The 24,365-nt window shown below is 47.6% G+C and overlaps 1 protein-coding gene across 3 annotated transcripts in view; it reads left to right on the top strand.

Moving 5' to 3' along the window:
• ZC3H13 (zinc finger CCCH-type containing 13) overlaps positions 1–24,365 on the top strand; it is a 532,845-nt gene that overhangs the window by 317,870 nt on the left and 190,610 nt on the right. For all 3 annotated transcript variants that reach the window (XM_069205400.1, XM_069205402.1, XM_069205401.1), the window contains exon 13: positions 13,146–13,893. In XM_069205400.1, the coding sequence (XP_069061501.1) occupies positions 13,146–13,893 (748 nt within the window). The remainder of the gene's footprint in view (positions 1–13,145; positions 13,894–24,365) is intronic.

A 24,365-nucleotide genomic window follows, 5' to 3' on the forward strand; every position in this document is an offset into this window, starting at 1 on the left:
GCCTCACTTAGATAAGAAATAAAAGGCACCAGACGATTCCCCAGCCTGCCTAACCAGACACCTGAAACCGGACTCGGTTATTACTCAAGCAGCGCAGATGCAGGAATCCTTTGCCACCAATTTCTGCTCCGCCTGCCAAAGAGGGGAAGAAAACTTGATAATATAGGAAAACGCTTCTCCTTGAGGTCTTCTTTTATGGTAAGAGCATCTAATTCACTAACTCAGGCTACATATCTTTCTTCAAATTCAAAAATAGGAGGAAGGATTTCCCAATATTTTCACAATTGGCAGAAAATTACTTTGGACCAATGAATGTTAAACCTTATCCAATTCGGCCATACTCTGAAGTTCCTACAAATTTCTCTAGCAAGACCTCCTCCCTCACGCAATTTAAAAGACCTAAATCTTCTCAAAAAAGAAGTCCGAACAAAGCTCCAGAAGGGAGCTATAGAAAAAGTTCCTGTTCAGGACAGAGGGAGGGGTTTTATTCAAGTTTCTTCCTGGTCCTGAAGAAGTGGAAGGAATGGCGTCCAATCTTGGATCTCAGAGATTTAAATGCTTACCCCAAAAAACAATCATTCTGGATGATTACGTTAAACTATATTCTTTCCTTTCTCAATCCTGGAAATTATATGTCCACTCTCGATCTCCAGGACTCATACTTTTACATTCCTAAACATCCATCCCACAGAAAATTGTTCAGATTCACGGTAGCCGGAGAGCATTTACAGTTCAAGGTTCTTCCTTTCGGACTGAGATCGGCCCCCAGAATTTTCACCAAATGCCTAGCTCCTTTTCTCAGAAGACACAAACATCAAGTGTTTACGTATCTAGACAACTGGCTCACCAAGGCCAAGTCGCAGGCACAGAGTGCGACAAAAACCTGTATGGAACTGTTTGTAAAATTAGGCCTATCAACCACAGCAAATCAGTTTTTCAACCCCTAAAAAGGATGTCCTTTCTCAGTGCAGGTCTGGACAAATCCAACAAGGCAGCTCCTGCAAGGAAGAGAAAGAAAAAACGAATTTCCTTGGCCAGATGGGTTCAAAGAAGGTCTGTTTCAGTTCACCTCTATTAGGAATGATGTCTTCATGCAGTCCTACGTGTGCCATTCTGTCATCTCAGAATGCGACCCTTCAAGAGCAGCTGGACAATCAGTGGGTGCAGTCCAAGTGGTCTTTCGACGATGTAATCAAAGTAACAAAATCCATGATAACATCTGTCTTGGTGGACCCAGGAATTTCACCTGTCAGTGGTCCTCACTTTCCTTCCTCAACCAGCCTCGTGGGTGATCACTACACGCGACTCTGGAAGGTTGGGGAGCCATCCTTCAATACTTACAAATCAGAGTCGGGTGGAAGTCCCATCGAAAGACTTTCAATATCAGTTATCTCGAATTAAAACAGTTCGCCTAGCACTTCGAGCTTTCCTCCAAAAAATAAGAAACTCATCAGTGCTCATTTGTATGGACAACACTACGGTGATGCACTGTCAATACTGTTGGGACTAGATCTCTGCTCTTATTGCGAGAATCTCCACGTATCTGGAACTGGTCCATCCTACAAGGAGTGCATCTTTGAGCAGAGCACGTTCCGGGCACTCAGAATGTCATAGCAGACTCTCTCAGTACGTTGACAGCATCCTACCACGAGTGGGAGCTAGATCAGAGAGTTCTAGATCGCATTTTCTCTCAATGCGGAAAGCCAAACCCGAACCTCTTTGCCGCTCCCCAAAATGCAAAATGCCAATTCTTTACAAATCGGAATCCCCATCTGGGCTCTTGGGGGAATGCGTTTTGAATGGCATGGTCAGGAATTTATGCTTACGCCTTTCCTCCCATTCCCCTCATTCCGAGAGTTCTAGCCACGAATACTGCAAAATTCTTCTGATTGCCCCCGCATGGCCTTGGCAGCATTGGTGTACAGAGCTGCTTCTCCTTTCAGAGAGCCACAGCATCCCTCTACATGTAACACCGTGCCTACTTACAATGAGCGACAGTCAAATTCTCCACCCGGATCCAGCATCGTTTCATTTGACATCCTGGCACCTGAACACCATGAATTCGCACACTTAAGCATTCCCTCGGACTGTAGAGTAATTTTTGCCAAAGCTGCAACGGACAGTACCAACAGATTTTATCGCCTTAAATGGAAAAGGTTTTGCATATGGTGCAAACAAGCTCAGGTGCACCCGTTTTCTTCACCTCCAGAGCAGATACTACCTTATCTTCTCCATTTAGCTAGAACAGGTTTGGTGAATTCTTCAGTTGGAGTCCACTTGACGGCAATTTCCCGTTCTAGGCGGTTGCTCGCCATCTATGTGGTCGACAAGGGTTATCAAACTTTTCTTAAATTACTTTTTCATTCTTTCCCACCAGTCAGACCACCACTGGCAAATTGCAACTTAACATGGTTTTGTCCCAATTAATGATCCATTCGAGCCTATACACAAAGCGGACTTGAAATTCCTGTCATGGAAAGTCACACTTCTTCTTGCCCTGACCTCAGCTAGAAGGGTTAGCGAAATTCAAGCCTTCACTATTCAAGACCCTTTTTAGCAGTTTAAGGAGAATGTGGTAGTCCTGCGAACAAATCCAGAGTTCATACCCAAAGTTCCTTTGGATTTTCACATTAATCAACCAGTAGTGCTAAACTTGTATTTCCCAAATCCTTCAACACCAATGGAACATACCCTTCATTCCTTGGCTGTCAAAAGGTGTCTCAAATTTTATCTGGACAGGACAAAAGACTTTAGAAAATCAAATCAACTATTCGTAGCATTCAGCGCTCCTAGGAAAGGCCAACAGCTTTCCAAACGGGACTGCGAGATGGATATCTTGTGCAATTGATTGTCACAAGGCTGCAGGAAAACTCCTGCGCAGACCGACCCATGCTCCTTCTACAAGGGTGGTTGGAGTATCCAAGGCGCTCTTCGCTGGTGTGCCCATCCAGGACATTTGCATAGCAGTCACCTGGCTTTTGTTTGCATAACAATTGATAATGTAAAGCTTCCTTTTGTACTTGTAGGAAGTTGGCTCTGTATATACTATTTCAAAGTAAGAAATAGTGTGCACAGAGTCCAAGGGTTCCACTTAGAGTTAAGATAGTGGCAAAAACCGATAATTCTAATGCTCTATTTTGTGGTAGTGTGGTCGAGCAGTAGGCTTATCAGAGGGTAGTGTTAAGCATTTGTTGTACAAACACAGGCAATAAATGAGGAGAACACACTCAAAGACTTACTCCAGGCCAATAGGTTTTTATATAGAAAAATATATTTTCTTAGTTTATTTTAAGAACCACAGGTTCAAGATCTACAAGTAATACTTCAAATGAAAGGTATTTCACTCAGGTATTCTAGGAACTTGGAATAATCACAATAGCATGTACAGTTTTGGCAAAAATGGCAATAAGCTGTTTTAAAAGTGGACAATAATCAACAGTTCCTGGGGGAGGTAAGTAGAGGTTAAGTTCATAAGTAAGTAAAACACTTACAGGGTTCAAAGTTGGGCCCAAGGTAGCCCACCGTTGGGGGTTCAAGACAATCCCAAAGTTACCACACCAGCAGCTCAGGGCCGGTCAGGTGCAGAGGTCAAAGAGGTGCCCAAAACACATAGGCTTCAATGGAAACAGGGGTGCCCCGGTTCCAGTCTGCCAGCAGGTAAGTACCCACATCCTGTGGGGGCAGACCAGGGGGGATTTGTGGGGCACCGTGGGGGGACACAAAGCGGCACAGGGGAAGCCGGGTGCAGAGTGCAAACAGGCGTCTGGTTTTGTATTGAAAGCAGTAGGGAGACCCAGGGGTCTCTTTAACGATGCAAGCAGGCACAGGGGGGCTCCTCGGGGTAGCCACAACCTGGGCTATGCAGAGGGTCGCCTGGGGGTCGCTCCTGCACTGGAGTTTGGTTCCTGCAGGTCCTGGGGGCTGCGGGTGCAGTGTTGGTTCCAGGCGTCGGGTCCCTTGTTACAGGCAGTCGCGGTCAGGGGGAGCCTCTGGATTTCCTCTGCAGGTGTCGCTGTGGGGGCTTAGGAGGGTCGTCTCTGGCTACTCACGGGCTCGCAGTCGCCGGGGAGTCCTCCCTGTAGTGTTGGTTTTCCACAGGTCGAGCTGGGAGCGTCGGGTGCAGATTGGAAAGTCTCATGCTTCCAGCAGGAAACGTGAAGTCTTTAAAGTTGTTTCTTTGTTGCAAGAAAGTTGCAGATTGTGAAACAGGGCCGCTGTTCACAGGAGTTTCTTGGTCCTTGGTTGCGAGCAGTCCTCTGAGGTTTCAGAGGTCGCTGGTCCCTGTTGGATGCGTCGCTGTTGCAGTTTTCTTCGAAGTTGGGGGACAGGCCGGTAGGGCTGGGGCCAAAGCAGTTGTCGTCTCAGTCTTCACTGCGGGGCTTCAGGTCACCAGTCCTTCTTATTGTTAAGGTTGCAGGAATCTAGTTTCCTACGTTCTGGGGGCTCCTAAATACTTAATTTAGGGGTGTGTTTAGGTCTGGGAGGGCAGTAGCCAATGGCTACTGTCCTTGAAGGTGGCTACACCCTCTTTGTGCCTCCTACCTGTGGGGAGGGGGGGCCCATCCCTAATCCTATTGGGGAAATCCTGCAATCTCAAGATGGAGGATTTCTTAAGGCATGGGTCACCTCAGCTCAGGGCACCTTAGGGGCTGTCCTGACTGGTGGGTCAAAATCTAGTATTTAGGGGCGACCCAGAAGGACTGCTGACCTGAAAGCCCTGCAGAGATGACTGAGACAACAACTGACTTGGCCCCAGCCCTACCGGCCTGTCTGCAGACTCAAAGAACCTGCACAGCGACGCATCCGACAGGGACCAGCGAGCTCTGAAGCCTCAGAGGACTACCGTGAACCCGAAGGACCAAGGAACTCTCGAGTACAGCGGCACTGTTCAAAAACAGCAACAACTTTGCAACTTTCAAAGACTTCACTCTTCCCGCCGGAAATGTGAGACTTCACACACTGCACCCAACGCCCCGGCTCGAGCTCCAGAGAACCAGCACTGCAGGGAGGACTCCCAGGCGACTGCGACCTCGCGTGTGTAACCTGAGACGACCCCCCTGCACCCTCACAGCGACGCATGCAGAGAGGATCCAGAGGCTCCCCCTGGTCTGCTCTCCGAAGACACAGGTACTTAACTGTTGGCAGACCAGAAAAGAAGTAACCCTGTTCTCCATAGGCGCCTGTGTGTTTTGGGCTCTCCTTTGACCTCTGCACCTGACCGGTCCTGTGTTGCTGGTGCGGTGACTTTGGGGTTGCCCTGAACCCCCAACGGTGGCCTGCCTATGCCCAGGAAACTGAACTTGTAAGTCCTTTACTTACCTCAAAAACATAACCTTACTAACCTCCCCCAGGAACTGTTGATTTTTGCACTGTGCCCACTTTTAAAATAGGTTATTGTCATTTTAAACTATACTGTGTATGTCACTGCTCTAATTCAAAGTTCCTTACTTACCTATGTGAGGTACCTTGCATTTTATGTATTTACTTCAAATCTTGAATCTTGTGGTTCTAAAATAAAATTAAGAAAATATATTTTTCTATATAAAAACTATTGGCCTGAAGTTAAGTCTTTCTGTGTGTGTTCCTGATATATTGCCTGTGTGTGTACAACAAATGCTTACCCTCTGATAAGCCTACTGCTCGACCACACTACCACAAAACAGAGCATTAGAATTGTCTAATTTTGCCACTACCCTACCTTTTCTGACTTATCAGGTGGCGTGTAGAAGGAAAGAGTGCAAAAAAGGGGGAAATGCACTGTCATGTAACCATTATTTTAAACAGGCCTGTCCCCGCCAAGTGTCACCGGTCACTCACCTTCTTCAGATATGGTGTCAGTCCAGGGACGATTATTTTTTGCCAACAATCATCATCTTACAGGAACAGTCATATCTATAGCAGGGAAGGTCTGATCCACAGGACAACAAGCTGGGAAGCTGCAAGAGTCCCCAAAGTGACTCTAGCTATGAGGCTGTAATCGAGCAGAGACAGGAGGCCTGGCGGGCCTGCCATGCCTTCAAAACAACATACCTATTTTCTCTTTGGGGTATATTCTATTTGCCAGGTTTGTGACAGAGGTGGGATTGGCAGAAGTATTAAGTGAGACTTAGGTAGCACGAGGCTGTCAACCAGTTTGTAATGTCAGTTTGTAATGTCAGGCCAGGGCATAAAAACAGACCCATTTCAATGCCCCTTTTTAAAACTGCCAGTGCTCACTACCAGCAGAAACATGGCCCACTGAAAGCCCTGCTCTTGCTGCTGTATCAGCTGCATCTAAAGCACAGCGGATAGATGTGTTAGCAATTAATTTTCCCTCTGAGGCAATCTCTAAAGCTTGTTTTCTGTACCTCTCTGGAAGATGTTGGAGGAGCCCCTTTATTTAATCCCAGTATGCACTGTCATAACATGTGAAGAGACCAAAGGAGTTGCCAGTTCTCCAGTGGTTGGCAAATTGTGCCACCGCTATTTTCCCCACGCTATTTTTCTAGCCTCCTTATCTGGTGGGGGTGCCTCACCAGACATTTGTGAGTTTGCCCTCTTCCTTGCAGTTACAAACACTAAAGAATCAGGTGGTAATTGGCTCTTTAAATATGTTGTATCTGTAGGGGATGGTTTATATATTTTTTATGAACCCATGGTGTAATGACTCGTGCTTTCACTGGGTCTTTATAAATGTCTGGTGTGTCATAACATGCCTTCGAGCATTGGCAGGTTTTGTGTTGAGCGAGTGAGTGGAAGAAAGTATCTCAAATAGAAAGTTCTCCTTCAGTGGTTCTGTATGGAGCTGAACCATATGATAACTGGCTACTCCACCTACGATGTCATGATATGTAGTGGTATCACCAGGAGGAAAAGGCTTTGCCCATACGGATCCTGGTCTGTCTGTATGTGGGTCTGTGTCTTAAGTGTCCCACAGGTGGTCTTGAGGGTGATTAGAGAATTGGTCCCCATCATCCCCATGGTGCCCAAACAAATGTAACCATGTGGAGAATACAGTGTGTCTACAGAAGGTGAGAGTGGTGGGGAATGTGCCCTTGGTGCCACAGGTGCTAATGGTGGTGAACTGATGGGTAGATGGATAAGGTGAGCCTTATCTGCTGTCTTCCTTTGCTTGGGTGGAATGAGGACCTCCAAAGCTTCTTCAAAAGTAAACTGTACTTTGGCAGGCTTGTCAGTTGTATAGAAAGTGTAGCTAGGATACGACCGGAGTTGAGGTGTCTAACCAGCTGTTTCTGTCTCGAGTTGAGATGTTTCTATGACCGTTCAAGCAAGGGTTCCACTGGTGCAGAGCTGGCTGTTTGCTTGGAGAAGGTGTAAGACTTTGGTTCCGAAGCTGCTTTCATCACCGAAGGTTTCGATGCCAAGTGTCTCTGGTACAATGTTATTGGTTTCGGCACTGAGGCAGATCGTGGTTTTGGCACAAGGCTCTCGACTCAGTCTCAGCTCGGGACAGATGACTGTTGAGCATGAGTTTTGCGCTGCTATTGCGGCGCCAGGACTGGGCTTGTCCAATGCAGCTTTTCAGTGCAGACCATAGCTAGAGGGCGGTGGTGGCCCGTGCAAAGACTTTGGATGGTCCAAACTGTATGGTCGACTGTTTGGGATAATTTGCTGAGGCCAGGGTTGAGGTGGGCATAGTACTCACAGTGTGTCCCGATGGAAGGTCCTGGATCTTGAGCTTAGATCCCGAACTGTTGTCATGCGAGAAGGAGCTGTCATCTGCTGATGACACCTGTGTTTGGGCCTCTTGGTGGTATTCTTCTGACCCAAAGATGTCAGGAGTGTCTTCGGAGCATCTGGACATTTCAAGGTGTCGATTGTTGAGAGTTTTCTCTGATTCGAAGGATTTGCAAGCTTCGCAATTGAATTCCTGATGATCCGAAGAAAGGCACAAGTTACACACCAAATATTGATCTGTGTTTGGAAGCTTGCTGTGACTGCGTGGGCAAAATTTAAAGGGTGTCCGCACCGTGACCAGATGGGCATTGAGTGGACGAGGCGTTGAGAAATGAATTTTTGCCCAGAGGGGCAGAGGCCCTCCGGGCCTCGGTCAACGGGAAACGAGTGAAAGTCAACGAGTGATCAAGGTAGGGGTATAAATAACAAGGATCGAGGACAATACTGACATTAAGGCTTAGATGCTAGGAAACGAGGACGGCAAACAGAGCAGAAAACACAGTCTAACCATGGAGTCGAGGACCAACCACATTGTAAGCAAGAGGAGGAGTTACCATACCTTGTGACTTGAAAGACTTCCTTGAAGTGAAACAACTTGCATACTTCCAAGCCCAACGCTAGATGGTAGACTTAAGCTATGCATGTATATCTACAGCCACACATGCCTCAAACGATGTTTTATAAGTCAGAATAGAAATGAAACTCACAAATTGTGCGATTTCGAGAAAGAACAGAATCAATACTTTTCGGTATCCATTGCCCATGCACAATTATTAGAACACAGATCTTTCCTCAGAAAAGGAATAGATCAGTACATGTTTTATTACTGATCTGAGTAAATTCTGTTATGCTGGCTTCTCCAGCCAAAACCTTTTATCAAGTGCTGCTAGGCAGGAATAACAGGTTATGTTTTAATAGAGGCTAGAATAGCATAATTATACAAAATAGTGTTAAAAAGATAATTTATACAAATATTTAGGTTGCATGTACAAGTACACAAAGCAGATCTCATTGCTAAAGAAGGGAATGCATTATACAGATTACTGATTGTCCATTGAGCAACTAGGGTAAGTTCTTACACATCTTTATTTATAGGCACAGCTGATATAACCTAAGACTCAACTCCACAGCCGTTTCATATATAAAAATAAATACAATTTACCAGAAATGCTCTATTGTCCACTGTCTATTCTAAATCTCACCTATTGATCTCTTACATTGCAGGGCCGTCACTGTTTTAATGATGTAGAATAGTGGTTCCCAACCTTTTGACTTCTGTGGATCCCCACTTTATCAGTACTCGGGGACCCCCAATGAATCATTATTGGAATCTGAGGACCCCTCCCCCGCCGCCCCCCACCCCCACCCACCCCCCCACAAAGAGTCATTACTGAAAGCTGGGGACCTAATCTGTTAATATTACATTTCTCAAGCAGTCACAGACCCCCTGAGGAGGCTTCACGGACCCCCAGGGGTTCATTAATGCAATGAGGTATACTGATGAGGCCCCAAACTAAGAAGACAAGACACCAGAAGAGACATGTCTAAGCTACTAGTATTTTGCAATCTATGAACCAGCCAGCATCACTATTCATTTGCAGGTAAGGGTAAGACACCTTGAAAAAGACATAAATTAACTGAAACCTGAGGAAACATTTCATACTTGGCACCTTTTACACTGATTCTACATCATTGATCATTTTGTAAATATTAGTAAGTTTTTCTAAACAAACCCTCAGATAAATGGCTTTTAAAGTGGCATTATACTTAAGTAAAACATTTCTGTTAAGTTGAAAGCAAACAACTTAAAATATTTCTTTTGTGCCTCTGCATATAAGCAGGTAGCACTCTGGCATCTTTACAAATAGCTGCATATACTTTCCTAACATGTAAATGTTTTTATATTGACCCTACTGTTAGCAATGCAAGCTCAGTGCACAGCCACAGTGGCATACAATCCTTTCAAGGACCCATACTGTAGTATTGTGACTAGCAGTTAAAGAAGGGATGGTGCTTCGGGGGCGGGGGGTCCCAGTGGACTTGTCTTTGACCACAAACTGCAAGTCCTGGACTTGGAGCTATAGGAATTTAGAACCACTGTAGAAGAAAATAGTTAGTTACTTACCTGTAACTGTAGTTAGTTACTTACCTGTAACTGTAGTTCTCCAGTATTTAAATCTTTCACAGATTCACATGCTTGAATCACTTCCTGTCATCGAGATGAAGTCCCCCGGTACAAAATAATAGCAATGTAATGATAACTTTAGCATATGAAGGCCTAAGGCCTCCCACTTTAGTAATCTATCCTTGTCAATTTGAGTAAAGAGACCAAACCTAGGTTTCAGTCAATCAGGCTGCACCTCCCTCTAGAAAACTCCTGGGAGAAGCTCCAGTCCCTCAGATTTTCCAACGCAAGAGTGCTAAAGTACTTGTGGTAGACAACATATAACCGTGAGCTTTTCAGGGGAGGAGTATATATGAAAGATTCCAATACTGGAGAACTACAGTAATAGGTACATAACTAATTTTCTTACTGAAGTATTGGAACTTTCAAAGATTCACAAGCTTGAATCAGAGTAGCAAACAGCAGAGAAGCACACTGTATGATTAACATTACCATAATAAGTGACAGAAGTAATAGTAGTGTAAGGTAATGCCTCCTTGGCATGGTTACCCCCTGACTTTTTGCCTTTGCTGATGCTAAGTTATGATTTGAAAGTGTGCTGGGACCCTGCTACCCAGGCCCCAGCACCAGTGTTCTTTCCCTAAACTGTACCTTTGTCTCCACGATTGGCACAACCCTGGCACTCGGGTAAGTCCCTTGTAATTGGTACCCCTGGTACCAAGGGCCCTGATGCCAGGGAAGGTCTCTAAGGGCTGCAGCATGTCTTATGCCACCCTAGGGATCCCTCACTCAGCACATGCACACTGCCTCACAGCTTGTGTGTGCTGGTGGGGATAAAAAGACTAAGTCGACATGGCACTCCCCTCAGAGTGCCATGCCAACCTCACACTGCCTGTGGCATAAGTAAGTCACCCCTCTAGCAGGCCTTACAGCCCTATGGCAGGGTGCACTATACCACAGGTGGCTGGAGGGGCAGTGGCTGGAGGGGCGGGCATCTCCACTAGCAGGGATGCCCTGGGGCGCTCTAACAAAAGGGGTGAGCCTTTGAGGCTCACCGCCAGGTGTTACGGTTCCTGCAGGGGGAGGTGAGAAGCACCACCCAGTACAGGCTTTGTTCCTGGCCACAGAGTGACAAAGGCACTCTCCCCATGTGGCCAGCAACATGTCTGGTGTGTGGCAGGCTGGCAAAAACTAGTCAGCCTACACTGGAAGTCGGGTATGTTTTCAGGGGCATCTCTAAGATGCCCTCTGGGTGTATTTTACAATAAATTGCACACTGGCATCAGTGTGCATTTATTGTGCCGAGAAGTTTGATACCAGACTTCCCAGTTTTCAGTGTAGCCATTATGGTGCTGGGAATGCTTGTTTGACAAACTCCCAGACCATATACCCTTATGGCTACCCCGCACTTACAATGTCTAAGGTTTTGCTTAGACACTGTAGTGGCATAGTGCTTATGCACATATGCCCTCAACTGTGGTATAGTGCACCCTGCCTTAGGGCTGTAAGGCCTGCTAGAGGGGTGACTTACCTATGCCACAGGCAGTGTGAGGTGGGCATGACACTCTGAGGGGAGTGCCATGTCGACTTAGTCATTTTCTCCCCACCAGCACACAAGCTGTTAAGGCAGTGTGCATGTGCTGAGTGAGGCGTCCCCAGGGTGGCATAAGACATGCTGCAGCCCTTCGAGACCTTCTCTGGCATCAGGGCCCTTGGTACCAGGGGTACCATTTACAAGGGACTTATCTGGGTGCCAGGGCTGTGCCAATTGTGGGACCAAAGGGACAGTTTAGGGAAAGAACACTTGTGCTGGGGCCTGGTAGGCAGGGTCCCAGCACACTTCAATCATAACTGGCATCAACAAACGGCAAAAAGTCAGGGGGTAACAATGCCAAGGAGACATTTCCTTACACAGTGGATCTGCAGCTTGTAGGTTCCTGGAGGGTCCAGTTGTGGTTCCAGAGGCCAGAAGTCAAAGTAAAGGTTGCAGAGGAGTCTTGCTGGAATCTTGCAAGCCGAATCTGAGAACACACCCACTAGAGAGACCCTAAATAGCCCTGAAAGGGGGATTGGTCCACCTAACCAGGTAAGCACCTATCAGGAGGGGGCCCTGACGTCACCTGCCTGGCCACTCAGATGCTCCCAGCGTACCCTGCCAACCTTGGAATCAAGATGGCAGAACCCAGGGACCCTCTGGAGTAGCTTTGAGCACCACTCCTGGAGTGGTGATGGAAAGGGAAATAGTCACTCCCCTTTCCATTGTCCAGTTTCGCGCCAAAGCAGGGACTGGGGGTCCCTGAACCGGTGTGAACTGGTTTATGCACAGAGGGCACTAAATGTGCCCCTCAAAGAAAATCAGTGGCTTGGGAAGGCTACCGCTCCCAAGCCAGTCACACCTATTTCCGAAGGGAGAGGAAGGTGATCAGAACAAGCAGCAGGAGGGCAAAAACCTGTCTGAGGGGTGGCAGGAGCTTGGCTGTTCGATAAACCCTTTAAGACTGGTCGTAGCAATGCTGGTGGTCCTCTAAGGAGCGTCCAGAGTGCATGGAATCATACTTCCAATACTTACCATAGTATTGGGGTATGATTCTGACATGTTTGATACCAAACATGCCTAGGTTCAGAGTTACCATTATGTAGCTGGACCGCTGTCCAGTTCATATATAAAATGGCATCCCTACTCTCACAAAGTCCAGTAAAATGGTGCTGGAGTTCGTGGGGGCATCTCTGCTGGGGCAGGGGTGTCCTCACACACAGGTACCTGCACCCTGCCCTCTGGGCTGAGAGGGCCTACTATAGGTGTGACTTGCAGTGACCTGTAGTAAACAAAACGGGTGCGTGCACCCGGTTCACGCAGACTGCAATGGCAGGCCTGCAGAACCCTTTGGATGGGCTCTCTGTGTGTGGCAGAATAACTGCTGCAAACCATAGGGATCCCCTGGAACCCCAATGCCTTGGGTACCTAGGTACCATATACTAAGGACTGAAATGGGGGCACCAGTATGCCAATTGTGGGGATAAATAGTTACCAGCAGCCAAAATTAGAGGAGATAGCACAGTCACTGGGGTCCTGGTTAGCAGGATCCCAGTGAACAGTCAAACACACTAACAAGCAGGCCAAAAGTGGGGGTAACCAGGCTAGAAAGAGGCCACTTTACTACACATACTTAATCATTTTATACATACTATAGCAAGTGCTTCCATTTTAACTGACCTAGAATTAAAGTATTGATAACAAATGGTTTTCAGTTGCATTTGAAATAGGGTATATGTACTGCTTGATTTTAGTTAGTACTTAAATTAAGCTGTAGAAATAATTTTTCTCACTGGTTGCTTTCAACAGATCAAAGACCAAGCTCGCCAGTTCGGCATCAAGGAAGAAATGATGACCTTGATCGTGATGAGCGGCGTGAGGAGCGAAGAGTAGACAGACCTGATGACAGACGAGATGAGAGAACAAGGGAACGAGAACGAGAGAAAGAACGCGATAGAGAAAGGGAAAAGGAGCGTGAATCTGAGCGGGAGAGAGTCCGCGAACGAGACCGAGAGAGAGATAAAGAAAGAGATCGTGAAAGAGACCGTGAAAGAGAGAGAGAGCGGGAAAGGGAACGAGAAAGGGAGGAGCGTGAAAGAGAGAAGGAGCGGGAGAAGGAGCGGGAGAAGGAGCGGGAAAAGGAGCGGGAGAAGGAGCGCGAAAAGGAGCGGGAGAAGGAGCGCGAAAAGGAGCGGGAGAAGGAGCGCGAAAAGGAGCGGGAGAAGGAGCGCGAAAAGGAGCGGGAGAAGGAGCGCGAAAAGGAGCGTGAGAAGGAGCGAGAGAAGGAGCGGGAAAGAGAGAAGGAGCGAGAGCGTGAGAAAGAGCGGGAAAAAGAGAGGGAGCGGGAAAGGGAGCGTGAAAGGGAGAGAGAGCGAGAAAGAGAAAAAGAACGAGAGCGTGAGAAGGAGAGAGAAAAGATAAGAGAGAGGGAAAAGGAAAGAGAACGCCAAAGAGAATGGGATGAGAGAGAAAAGACAAAAGAAGATCGCAGAGAGAAGAGGGAGGATATACGTGAAGAAAGAAATCCTAAAGATGTCCACGATGAACGTAAATCGAAGTAAGAGCAATATTTAATTTTTCTGAACTGCTGAATATATAATATGAATGTTACTCATATGACGTATACTTGGAGGCTTTTCATGATGTTAGTGAGTTTGTCAAAATGCATATCATATTAGTCTAGAGTAGGATGATGGTCTCTGTTTTTTTTTTCTTTCTTTTTTTTTTTTATTGAGAAATTCCTTTCAGGTAGCTTTTGTCCACTTTGGTGGGATCATTGGTGGTTGGAGTGTGGTTACATGATAATGTTTGAGCAACTTAATTAATCTGCAGTTAGAGTAGCTAGTCAGTAATTTACATATAATGTATAAACCTCTTGGGATCTGTAGGAAGTTGGCTCTGTATGTGCTGTTTCAAAGTAAGGAATAGCATGTACAGAGTGCAAGGGTTCCCCTTAGAGGTAAGATAGTGGCAAAAAGAGATAATATTAACGCTCTATTTTGTGGTAGTGTGGTCGAGCAGTAGGCTTATCAAAGGAGTAGTGTTAAGCATTTGTTGTACATACACACAGGCAATAAATGAGGAACACACACTCAGAGACAAATCCAGCCAATAGGTTTTGTTATAGGAAAATATCTTTACTTAGTTTATTTTAAGAACCACAGGTTCAAATTCTACATGTAATATCTCATTTGAAAGGTATTGCAGGTAAGTACTTTAGGAACTTTGAATAATTACAGTAGCATATATACTTTTCACATAAAACACAAATAGCTGTTTTAAAAGTGGACACAGTGCAATTTTCACAGTTCCTGGGGGAGGTAAAGTATTGTTAGTTCTTGCAGGTAAGTAACCCACCTACAGGGTTCAGATTTGGGTCCAAGGTAGCCCACCGTTGGGGGTTCAGAGCAACCCCAAAGTTACCACACCAGCAGCTCAGGGCCGGTCAGGTGCAGAGGTCAAAGAGGTGCCCAAAACACATAGGCTTCAATGGAGAGAAGGGGGTGCCCTGGTTCTGGTCTGCCAGCAGATAAGTACCCGCGTCTTCGGAGGGCAGACCAGGGGGGTTTTGTAGGGCACCGGGGGGGACACAGGTCAGCACAAAAAGTACACCCTCAGCAGCGCGGGGGCGGCCGGGTGCAGTGTGCAAATACGTGTCGGATTTTCAATGGTTTTCAATGAGAGACCAAGGGGTCTCTTCAGCGGTGCAGGCAGGCAAAGGGGGGGGGGGGGCTCCTCTGGGTAGCCACCACCTGGGCAAGGGAGAGGACCTCCTGGGAGTCACACCTGCACTGGAGTTCCGATCCTTCAGGTCCTGGGGGCTGCGGGTGCAGGGTCTTTTCCAGGCATCGGGATTTCAGAGTCAGGCAGTCGCGGTCAGGGGGAGCCTCGGGATTCCCTCTGCAGGCGTCGCTGTGGGGGCTCAGGGGGGACAACTTTGGTTACTCACAGTCTTGGAGTCAGCGGGGGGGTCCTCCCTGTAGCGTTGTTTCTCCACCAGTCGAGTCGGGGTCGCCGGGTGCAGTGTTGCAAGTCTCACGCTTCTTGCGGGGATTTGCAGGGGTCTTTAAATCTGCTCCTCTGTAACAAAGTTGCAGTCTTTTTGGAGCAGGGCCGCTGTCCTCTGGAGTTTCTTGTCTTTCTTGAAGCAGGGCAGTCCTTTGAGGATTCAGAGGTCGCTGGTCCTGGGGAAAGCGTCGCTGGAGCAGGTTTCTTTAGAAGGCAGGAGACAGGCCGGTAGGTCTGGGGCCAAAGCAGTTGGTGTCTTCTTTTCTTCTTCTGCAGGGGTCTTTCAGCTCAGCAGTCCTCTTCTTCTTGTAGTTGCAGGAATCTAAATTCTTAGGTTCAGGAAAGCCCTTAAATACTAAATTTAAGGGCTTGTTTAGGTCTGGGGGGTGTTAGTAGCCAATGGCTACTAGCCCTGAGGGAGGGTACACCCTCTTTGTGCCTCCTCCCAAGGGGAGGGGGTCACAATCCTATCCCTATTGGGGGAATCCTCCATCTGCAAGATGGAGGATTTCTAAAAGTTAGTCACTTCAGCTCAGGACACCTTAGGGGCTGTCCTGACTGGCCAGTGACTCCTCCTTGTTATTCTCATTATTTCCTCCGGCCTTGCTGCCAAAAGTGGGGCCGTGGCCGGAGGGGGCGGGCAACTCCACTAGCTGGAGTGCCCTGCGGTGCTGGAACAAAGGGGGTAAGCCTTTGAGGCTCACCGCCAGGTGTTACAGCTCCTGCCTGGGGGAGGTGTTAGCATCTCCACCCAGTGCAGGCTTTGTTACTGGCCTCAGAGTGACAAAGGCACTCTCCCCATGGGGCCAGCAACATGTCTCGAGTGTGACAGGCTGCTAGAACCAGTCAGCCTACACAGGTAGTTGGTTAAAGTTTCAGGGGGCACCTCTAAGGTGCCCTCTGGGGTGTAGTTTACAATAAAATGTACACTGGCATCAGTGTGCATTTATTGTGCTGAGAAGTTTGATACCAAACTTCCCAGTTTTCAGTGTAGCCATTATGGTGCTGTGGAGTTCGTGTTTGACAGACTCCCAGACCATATACTCTTATGGGTACCCTGCACTTACAATGTCTAAGGTTTTGCTTAGACACTGTAGGGGCACAGTGCTCATGCACTGGTGCCCTCACCTATGGTATAGTGCACCCTGCCTTAGGGCTGTAAGGCCTGCTAGAGGGGTGACTTATCTATACTGCATAGGCAGTGTGAGGTTGGCATGGCACCCTGAGGGGAGTGCCATGTCGACTTACTCGTTTTGTTCTCACCAGCACACACAAGCTGGCAAGCAGTGTGTCTGTGCTGAGTGAGGGGTCCCCAGGGTGGCATAAGCTATGCTGCAGCCCTTAGAGACCTTCCCTGGCATCAGGGCCCTTGGTACCAGGGGTACCAGTTACAAGGGACTTACCTGGATGCCAGGGTGTGCCAATTGTGGATACAAAAGTACAGGTTAGGGAAAGAACACTGGTGCTGGGGCCTGGTTAGCAGGCCTCAGCACACTTTCAATTCAAAACATAGCATCAGCAAAGGCAAAAAGTCAGGGGGTAACCAAGTCAGGGGGTAACCATGCCAGGGAGGCATTTCCTTACAGGATCTATTTATCATAAGTGAAAAACTGAAAGAACAGTATATTTGATTGACAGTAAATTCTGAAATTGAATGGGCTCTCGACTCCATGGTAGTGAAGATGACCAGTCAAGGATTACTATAGTAGTTAGTACTGAGTTAGGACATTTGATGCCTCACTAACCAGTAATTGCCATTCAAATTCAATGTTTATACAGTATTCCAAGAATTAGTCTTTAAATAACATGTATGCAGAATGAACAGTTTGCATCATAGAAAAGATATCAAACCGGAAGGTGCCATACCTCAATGGCAAACATGAACCGCCACACTTTGAGAGCATCTATGCAGCAGGTGCTAGATTTTGTATATCGTTTTCCTTACTGGTGCCTTTGTCATATAGGGCTGTTAACAGAGAAACTTTAGGAATGCTGCTACAATACTTGCAACAAGGCAAAACTACAGTACTTACAAGCAAAAGGACGCGTACCATCCAAATAATGTAGTATTCTTAGCTTGTCTGGCCATCTGTTTGAAGGCTTTCTGCATCACATGTTGGAGTTCAAACTCCAGAAGCTCAGTTTCCAGCTAAAAAGAAACGTATCTACCCAAGTGACAAAGGTCCCACCCAAGTAGGTTTTGTGCTGAATGTTAGTATGCCAAAAGAATCATTGCCTAGGTCAGGCAACTGGCCTGTCTCGGGGAGGGTAGGTTTCCAGTAACAGGTTTTATTTACTACTCATTTAAGGAAATCGTTAAGGTCCCAGCTGATCTGAGTTTTTGGATATGGGAAGATGAACTAAGAAGTTAGTACACATTATAATATCCTCTGAGGTAACAAATGTCAGAATACCGAATCTCTAAAACAGCTTGTTACTGTTTATTTGTTCTGATGGTGTGGGTCATGCAACAAATTGGGTTTGTGGAGGCACTTATTTGACCTTAAGCCTTCAGCAGACCCAGCTGTGAGAAGGACTTGAATGATTTAGAGGCCATCTACTGTGAGGCTGAGCCCCACAGTTAAGACTTCCTTCAGAGAAGGAGTCATGTGAAGAGCAATATGGAGGCTGATGTGTAATGTGGGCGAAGGGCAACCTGCAGAACATTACCATCTGGTACATCATTTCTGATGGTGTCTCAAATAGACACTTCCCATTCATTTGGTTACAGTTGATACACAAGTACATGCCAGTTATGCATGTCCCACACAGTAAAAGCAAGGGACACAGGGTATGGGATAATATATAATTACGAGACAGCATTCACAGTCAATATTTCCACAGGGATGCAGGTAGAAATGTCTGTATTCTTGGACTATAAATACACTTTCTGATGGATATTTCTCACGGTAGGTTCTTCAACTTTAGAATATCAGCAGGTGCCAGATTGGACATAGATGATTTTTCAGCATAGCTCCTGTGCACCGGTTAGTGGTGTTGTGGGGCTCCATGTCGACTCTGCTCAGCACCAAAAGTGAAGAATGAGTTGCATATCAATGCTGACATCAGTTCCTTTCTTTCTGCGCCTTGAACATGGATCTGGAACTCAGCTCCTACTTTTTTCTTTCAGTGGACAAGCCTGTTTACAAATTTTTTACCAGTGTGCAAGGGGGCATTTCTCCAAAAATACACATTTTAAGGCTTGTAGGGACTGTTCCAAACAAGGTGGCCTTCCCGATCCAAGTCTTCTGGTAAGTATGAGTCAAAGAAGCAGCACAAGAAGTGCTAGACTGCCTCATCCCAGCTTACCACTCTTCCTCTGAGAAGTTGCAAGGACATCAAGATTGTACCCCCCATTATTGCTCTCTGCTCCCTACTGAGGATCCATTTCAACAGCTGGTCCTAATACACACTGAAGTTCGGGTTATTGGCAATGCCACCACAGATTGAGGTGTTCAGCGAGGCCATGCTCTGAATCTTTGGCACCTTACTGGCTCTCTGTTGCGTGCCTTCATGTTGCGCGGATCCAAAAAGGCCTCCATTGTGTTACTGCTAGGGGGTTCACCTTCTGTGTCATCTGAGCCTCTTGAACCTGCTTGAGGTCTGGCTTCGGAGCAGACCCCCAAGTCCGGTAGCGTGATCTTGCCACTTGCTGCCGCATCAACACTAGAGGGCATCGGTCCCATTGTCCTGTTTGACTCCAAACTAAATCTGTCTCTGTCTTGGTCGAAGCTATGTTTCAGAACAATTCTGACATGTATGTCCCAGTACAGTGTGCCTCTGACAAAAGTGTGCGCTTGTCAAGAAGCCATTCTCCTGTGCTCCACCAGCTTTTCTGATCAGACTTTGACCAGAGCCAACCACTTTTTTACAAATGATCGTGGGAACAAGGTTGACCCTCAATAGCACTGGAGCACGGTGGGCTGGGCGCTTCCCCTGTTATGGTGCTAGTCTTGCCCCTGGACCTTTCATGGAAAAATCTGCCTCATTCACTTTGGTAATTAGGCGACCGACGTTTTGGATCGCTAGTTACCTTCCGTTGAGGTAAAAACCAATGTTCTCATGAGGTGGCATAGCCTGGACCTGTCCTCCACTAAACCATTACTGCCCTACATCGAGACCCTGATCAACACCCTCATGAGCACATGAAATAATCTTTACCCTCGCCCACCAGTAAATAGACAAGTGGCGACCCTCCTTTTCTGACACTGTCTGGTAGCACAGGCCTCCAACGAGGGTAACCCCAGCTCTTTCCTGAATAATCCCCGGAAAGAGAATCAGGGAGGCATTTGGAAAGAGGATGTGTTCTTCCACTAGCCTTGCACCTCATTTGGTCTTTGCCTGCTGTTTACTTGGCAGGTCTTCCCATGCCTGATGAGACTCAGTCCCTGAAATCCTACCAGCTGTCAAAAGACTCCTTAGGCAAAGAGATTGGTACAAATATGATGCTCCAGTGCCATGCCTGGTTGAGTTTGGCAGGTTTTTTGTGCAATGTTCAGGCATCACTTAGGAATATGCCTTTTGGTGGTTCTCTTCTGTTTGGCGAGAAGTTCAACTCTGTGTTCGAGCGTTTTAAATGAAGTAAGATACTGCTTGCTTCCTGGGTCTTTCCACACCTGCAAGACAGTATCCAAAGCAGTTTTGTCCCTGTCTAGATATCCCCAAGAGTTTTGCCAGAGGATCGCATCAGTGCGTACCACCCAGCAACAAGCACAGAAATCCTGTCAGGAATCCAACAGAAAATACCCAGGTCTGCAAGGACTGTCAACTTCCCAGGCCACAGCCCCTTCGGCAGTAGCCTTCAGGCCACTTTGTTACCCTTAGAGTCACATGAACACTCCGTAGTAGGTATAATCAGATATTTTCGCCACAGGTGGCAAACAGTTGCATCAGACAGTGGGTCTTGCAGATTGCCCAACAAGGCTATTCTCCGCCTGTCTGTCCTGGCACCCTTTTAGCCTCTTGGGTAACCCTCAGGTTTTCACAAATCTGATGGCAGTGGTGGCTGCCCATCTTTACAGCTGGTGGGTACCACTTTTCTCCAACCTACAGGGCTGGCTTTTGAAGGAAGCTCACCAGAGTCAGCTGTAAACCACCTCCAGAAAAGCATTTGTCAACTTTGATGCAGGAAGTACACGATGTTTGGGAAAAGGGGTCCATAGCGAGGTTCCTGGCATCAGAAATCATAACTGGGTGCTACTTCTGCTATTTTGTTGTGCCAAAGAAGGGTGGAATCCTTGCCCACCTTCCAGCACTCATTTTTTTTCCTTCAAAGGACAAATTGAAGATGCACACATTGGTCCAGGTTCTGTCTGTTCTGCTTCTTGGAGACTGAATGGCGGGTTTGGACCTGCATGATGCCTGTTTTCATATTCCCATCCTGCAGAACTACAAATTCTATCTGCTGTTCAAGGTGGGCCACAAACATTTTCAGCTTTCTGTGGTCCCTTGTGGTCTCATATGTGTTCCGCTGTTCACAAAGGGCTGTGGTGGCTGCACATCTTCGGAGATCGTGGACACCAGTTTTCTTCATCCTCCACAACCGTCTGTTGAAGGAGGTGTCACCACAATCAGTTTTGAACCGCCTCCAGACAAAAGTGAACCTCCTTCCATCTCTGGAATTCATAATTAATCTGCCAAAGTCACACATGACTCCTTCGCGATGGCTCCATTTAATTAGAAACTTTCTGTATACAGTGTGCTTACAGGCATTTCCTCCAGATAAGTGAGTCCAGGACATGCAGGCTACAATTTTGATAATTCAGCCTCTCTCCTGGGTCTCAGTGAGGATGGCTAACCCTCTCTGGTCTACTGGCCTCTGGCATCCTGCTGTTCGATCATGCAAGATGGCAATAGCAAGCTCTGCAGTGAGATCTGAAGTCTTAAGTGGGCCCATCACCAGGCAAACCTGTCAATTTCTATTCAAGTTTGGGAGGAGACTGCAAAAGGTCTGAGGGGTCGCTGTTCAACCAGTGGCAAACCGCTCTCCTTCAGCCACCCAGAGCTGAAGGTGGCGATGGACGTGTTGCTTCTGGCCTGGGGAGGTAATCTGGGAGAGGTAAAGATTAGAGAACTCTAGTCTCTGATGGAGATCTGCCTCCACATCAGCTTGCTGGAGTTGTGTGGCCATTCGCCTGGTGTTGAAAGCCTTCCTAATGGTCAGCTGGATCCTGGTTCAAATCCTCAGTGTCAACACCACCACTTTGTAGTACTGTAGCAAGCATAGTGGGTTGGGATCCAGGGCTGTGTGCCAGGAGGTACTGTGCCTCTGGATCTGGCTGAATTTGGCAGGGTATTTCCCTTGATAATACACACCTTTAAACGCCAGAGCAGATGAAATAAGCCAGCGATGCCTAGCTGGTCATGAATGTCAGCTATTCCCTGAGGTGGCACAAGACGTCCTTCTACAATGGGGAGTACCATGGCTCGATCTCGTCACTACCATGGCAAACATGCAATGGCATCACTTTTGCATGTTCTGAAGTAGGCTGTCTTTCGGATACTTGTTCATTTTGGAGTGGAACGTTGCACTCCTGTGTAGGAAAGTGCCATCTTTCTGGCATAATCACCCCCACTTTTTCCCTGATGTCAGTGTGTTTGGACTGTAGTTTACTGGGATCCTGCTAACCGGGACCCTAGTGACAGTGCTCTCTCCCCTTAATGTAGGTTTGATGGCATCTGTCGCTGTAGATACACATGTTGTGCATAGCCCGCCATCTGGTGTTGGGTCGGAGTGTTACAAGTTGTTTTTCTTCTAAGAAGTCTTTCGAGTCACTGGACCGAGGGACTCCTCCTCCTTGTCTCCATTGCGCATGGGCGTCGACTCCATCTTCGATTGTTTTCTTTCCGCCATCGGGTTCGGACGTGTTCCTTTCGCTCCGGGTTTCGGAACGGAAAGTTAGCTAAATATCGGAAAAATTACGTCGGTATTGTTGCGTTCGGGATCGGCTTAAATAGAATCGACACCGAATCGAAGAGTGAAGAGCTCCGGTACCCTTCGGGGTAGTTTTCGATCCCCCGTCGGGGCCTGGTCGGCCCGACCGCGTGTAAAACAACGCTGATGGAACGGACCCCGTTCAGTTTCTGTCCTAAATGCCACAACAAATACCTGTATACAGACCAACATTTGGTCTGTAACCTGTGCCTGTCGCCTGAGCACAGTGAAGAGACTTGCGAGGCCTGTCGTGCGTTCCGGTCCCGAAAAACACTCTGTGACCGTCGAGCCAGAAGACTGCAGATGGCGTCCACGCCGACAGCTCACCGAGAGTTCGAGGAACAAGAGGAAGAAGAAACCTTCTCGATCCATGAATCGGACTCCAAGGAATTCGATGACCAAAAAACTGTGAGTAAGACGTCGAAGCCAACACACAAGAAAAGTGACAAGGCCCAGGGGACGCCACTGCCACCAGGCCATGGCTCGACCCATAAATTCGGTGACCGACCGTCGGCACCGAAAAAGGCCGAAATAGTGCAGAGATCGTCCGACTCCAGTCGAGACACCGGCACGCAGCCTTCTCGGGACCGAGAAAGTGCTGCTGAAAAAGATCGACGCCAAGATAGCGGAGCCGAAACTGCTCGACGCAGAGACAGCGGCACCGAGGAAGATCGACGCCGAGAGGGTTCGACTCCGAAAAAGAAGGTCACCTCGGAGCCGAAAAAGAGTACAGACAGGGTTTCTGTGCCAAAACGACCCGCAACCGACCCAACTACCGGTTCCTATTCAGAGGAGCAATCACTGTCCTCTCAGATGCGAAAGCATAGATTTGAGGAAGTGTTGCAATCCACCGAAGTGGACCACACTCAGAAACGTATTTTTATACAGGAAGGAACAGGGAAAATAAGCACCCTTCCCCCTATTAGGAGAAAAAAGAGACTGGAGTTTCAGTCAGACCAAGCACCACAAACAAAAATGGTGAAAAAGGTAACTCCGCCACCCTCTCCTCCACCTGTAACTAACGTTTCACTTGCACAAACTCCATCACATTCCCCGGCTCACACCACCATGAGCCAAGGTGACCAGGACCAAGACGCTTGGGACTTATACAACGCCCCAGTGTCGGACAACAGTCCAGAGGCGTATCCTACAAAGCCCTCACCACCGGAAGATAGCACAGCATATTCACAAGTGGTGGCTAGAGCAGCAGAGTTCCACAACGTGTCCCTACACTCGGAACCAGTCGAGGATGACTTCTTATTCAACACCCTCTCCTCCACCCATAGCTCCTACCAAAGCCTGCCTATGCTCCCAGGAATGCTTCGGCACGCAAAGGAAATCTTCAAGGAGCCGGTCAAGAGTAGAGCAATAACACCAAGAGTGGAAAAGAAATATAAAGCACCTCCCACAGACCCTGTTTTCATCACTTCACAGCTGCCACCAGATTCCGTCGTAGTAGGAGCAGCTCGCAAGAGAGCCAACTCCCACACATCTGGGGATGCACCACCCCCAGATAAAGAGAGCCGCAAGTTCGATGCAGCCGGAAAGAGAGTCGCAGTACAAGCTGCAAACCAGTGGCGCATCGCTAACTCTCAAGCACTACTTGCGCGCTATGACAGAGCCCATTGGGACGAGATGCAACACCTCATTGAGCATCTACCCAAAGAGCTACAAAAAAGGGTGAAACAGGTGGTTGAGGAAGGACAGAACATATCTAATAATCAGATACGCTCCTCTATGGATGCAGCGGACACAGCTGCAAGAATAATTAACACATCTGTGACTATAAGAAGGCACGCATGGCTACGAACGTCTGGTTTTAAACCAGAGATACAGCAGGCAGTGCTCAATATGCCATTCAATGAGAAACAACTGTTCGGACCAGAAGTGGACACGGCAATTGAGAAACTCAAAAAGGACACTGACACTGCTAAAGCCATGGGCGCACTCTACTCCCCGCAGAGCAGAGGCACTTACAGCACCTTCCGCAAAACAACCTTTAGAGGGGGGTTTCGGGGTCAGGCCACACAAGCCAGCACCTCACAGGCAACACTGTCCAGCTACCAGGGACAGTACCAAAGGGGAGG

This window comes from Pleurodeles waltl, chromosome 8, assembly GCF_031143425.1.
Source record: "Pleurodeles waltl isolate 20211129_DDA chromosome 8, aPleWal1.hap1.20221129, whole genome shotgun sequence".
NCBI lineage: Eukaryota > Metazoa > Chordata > Amphibia > Caudata > Salamandridae > Pleurodeles > Pleurodeles waltl.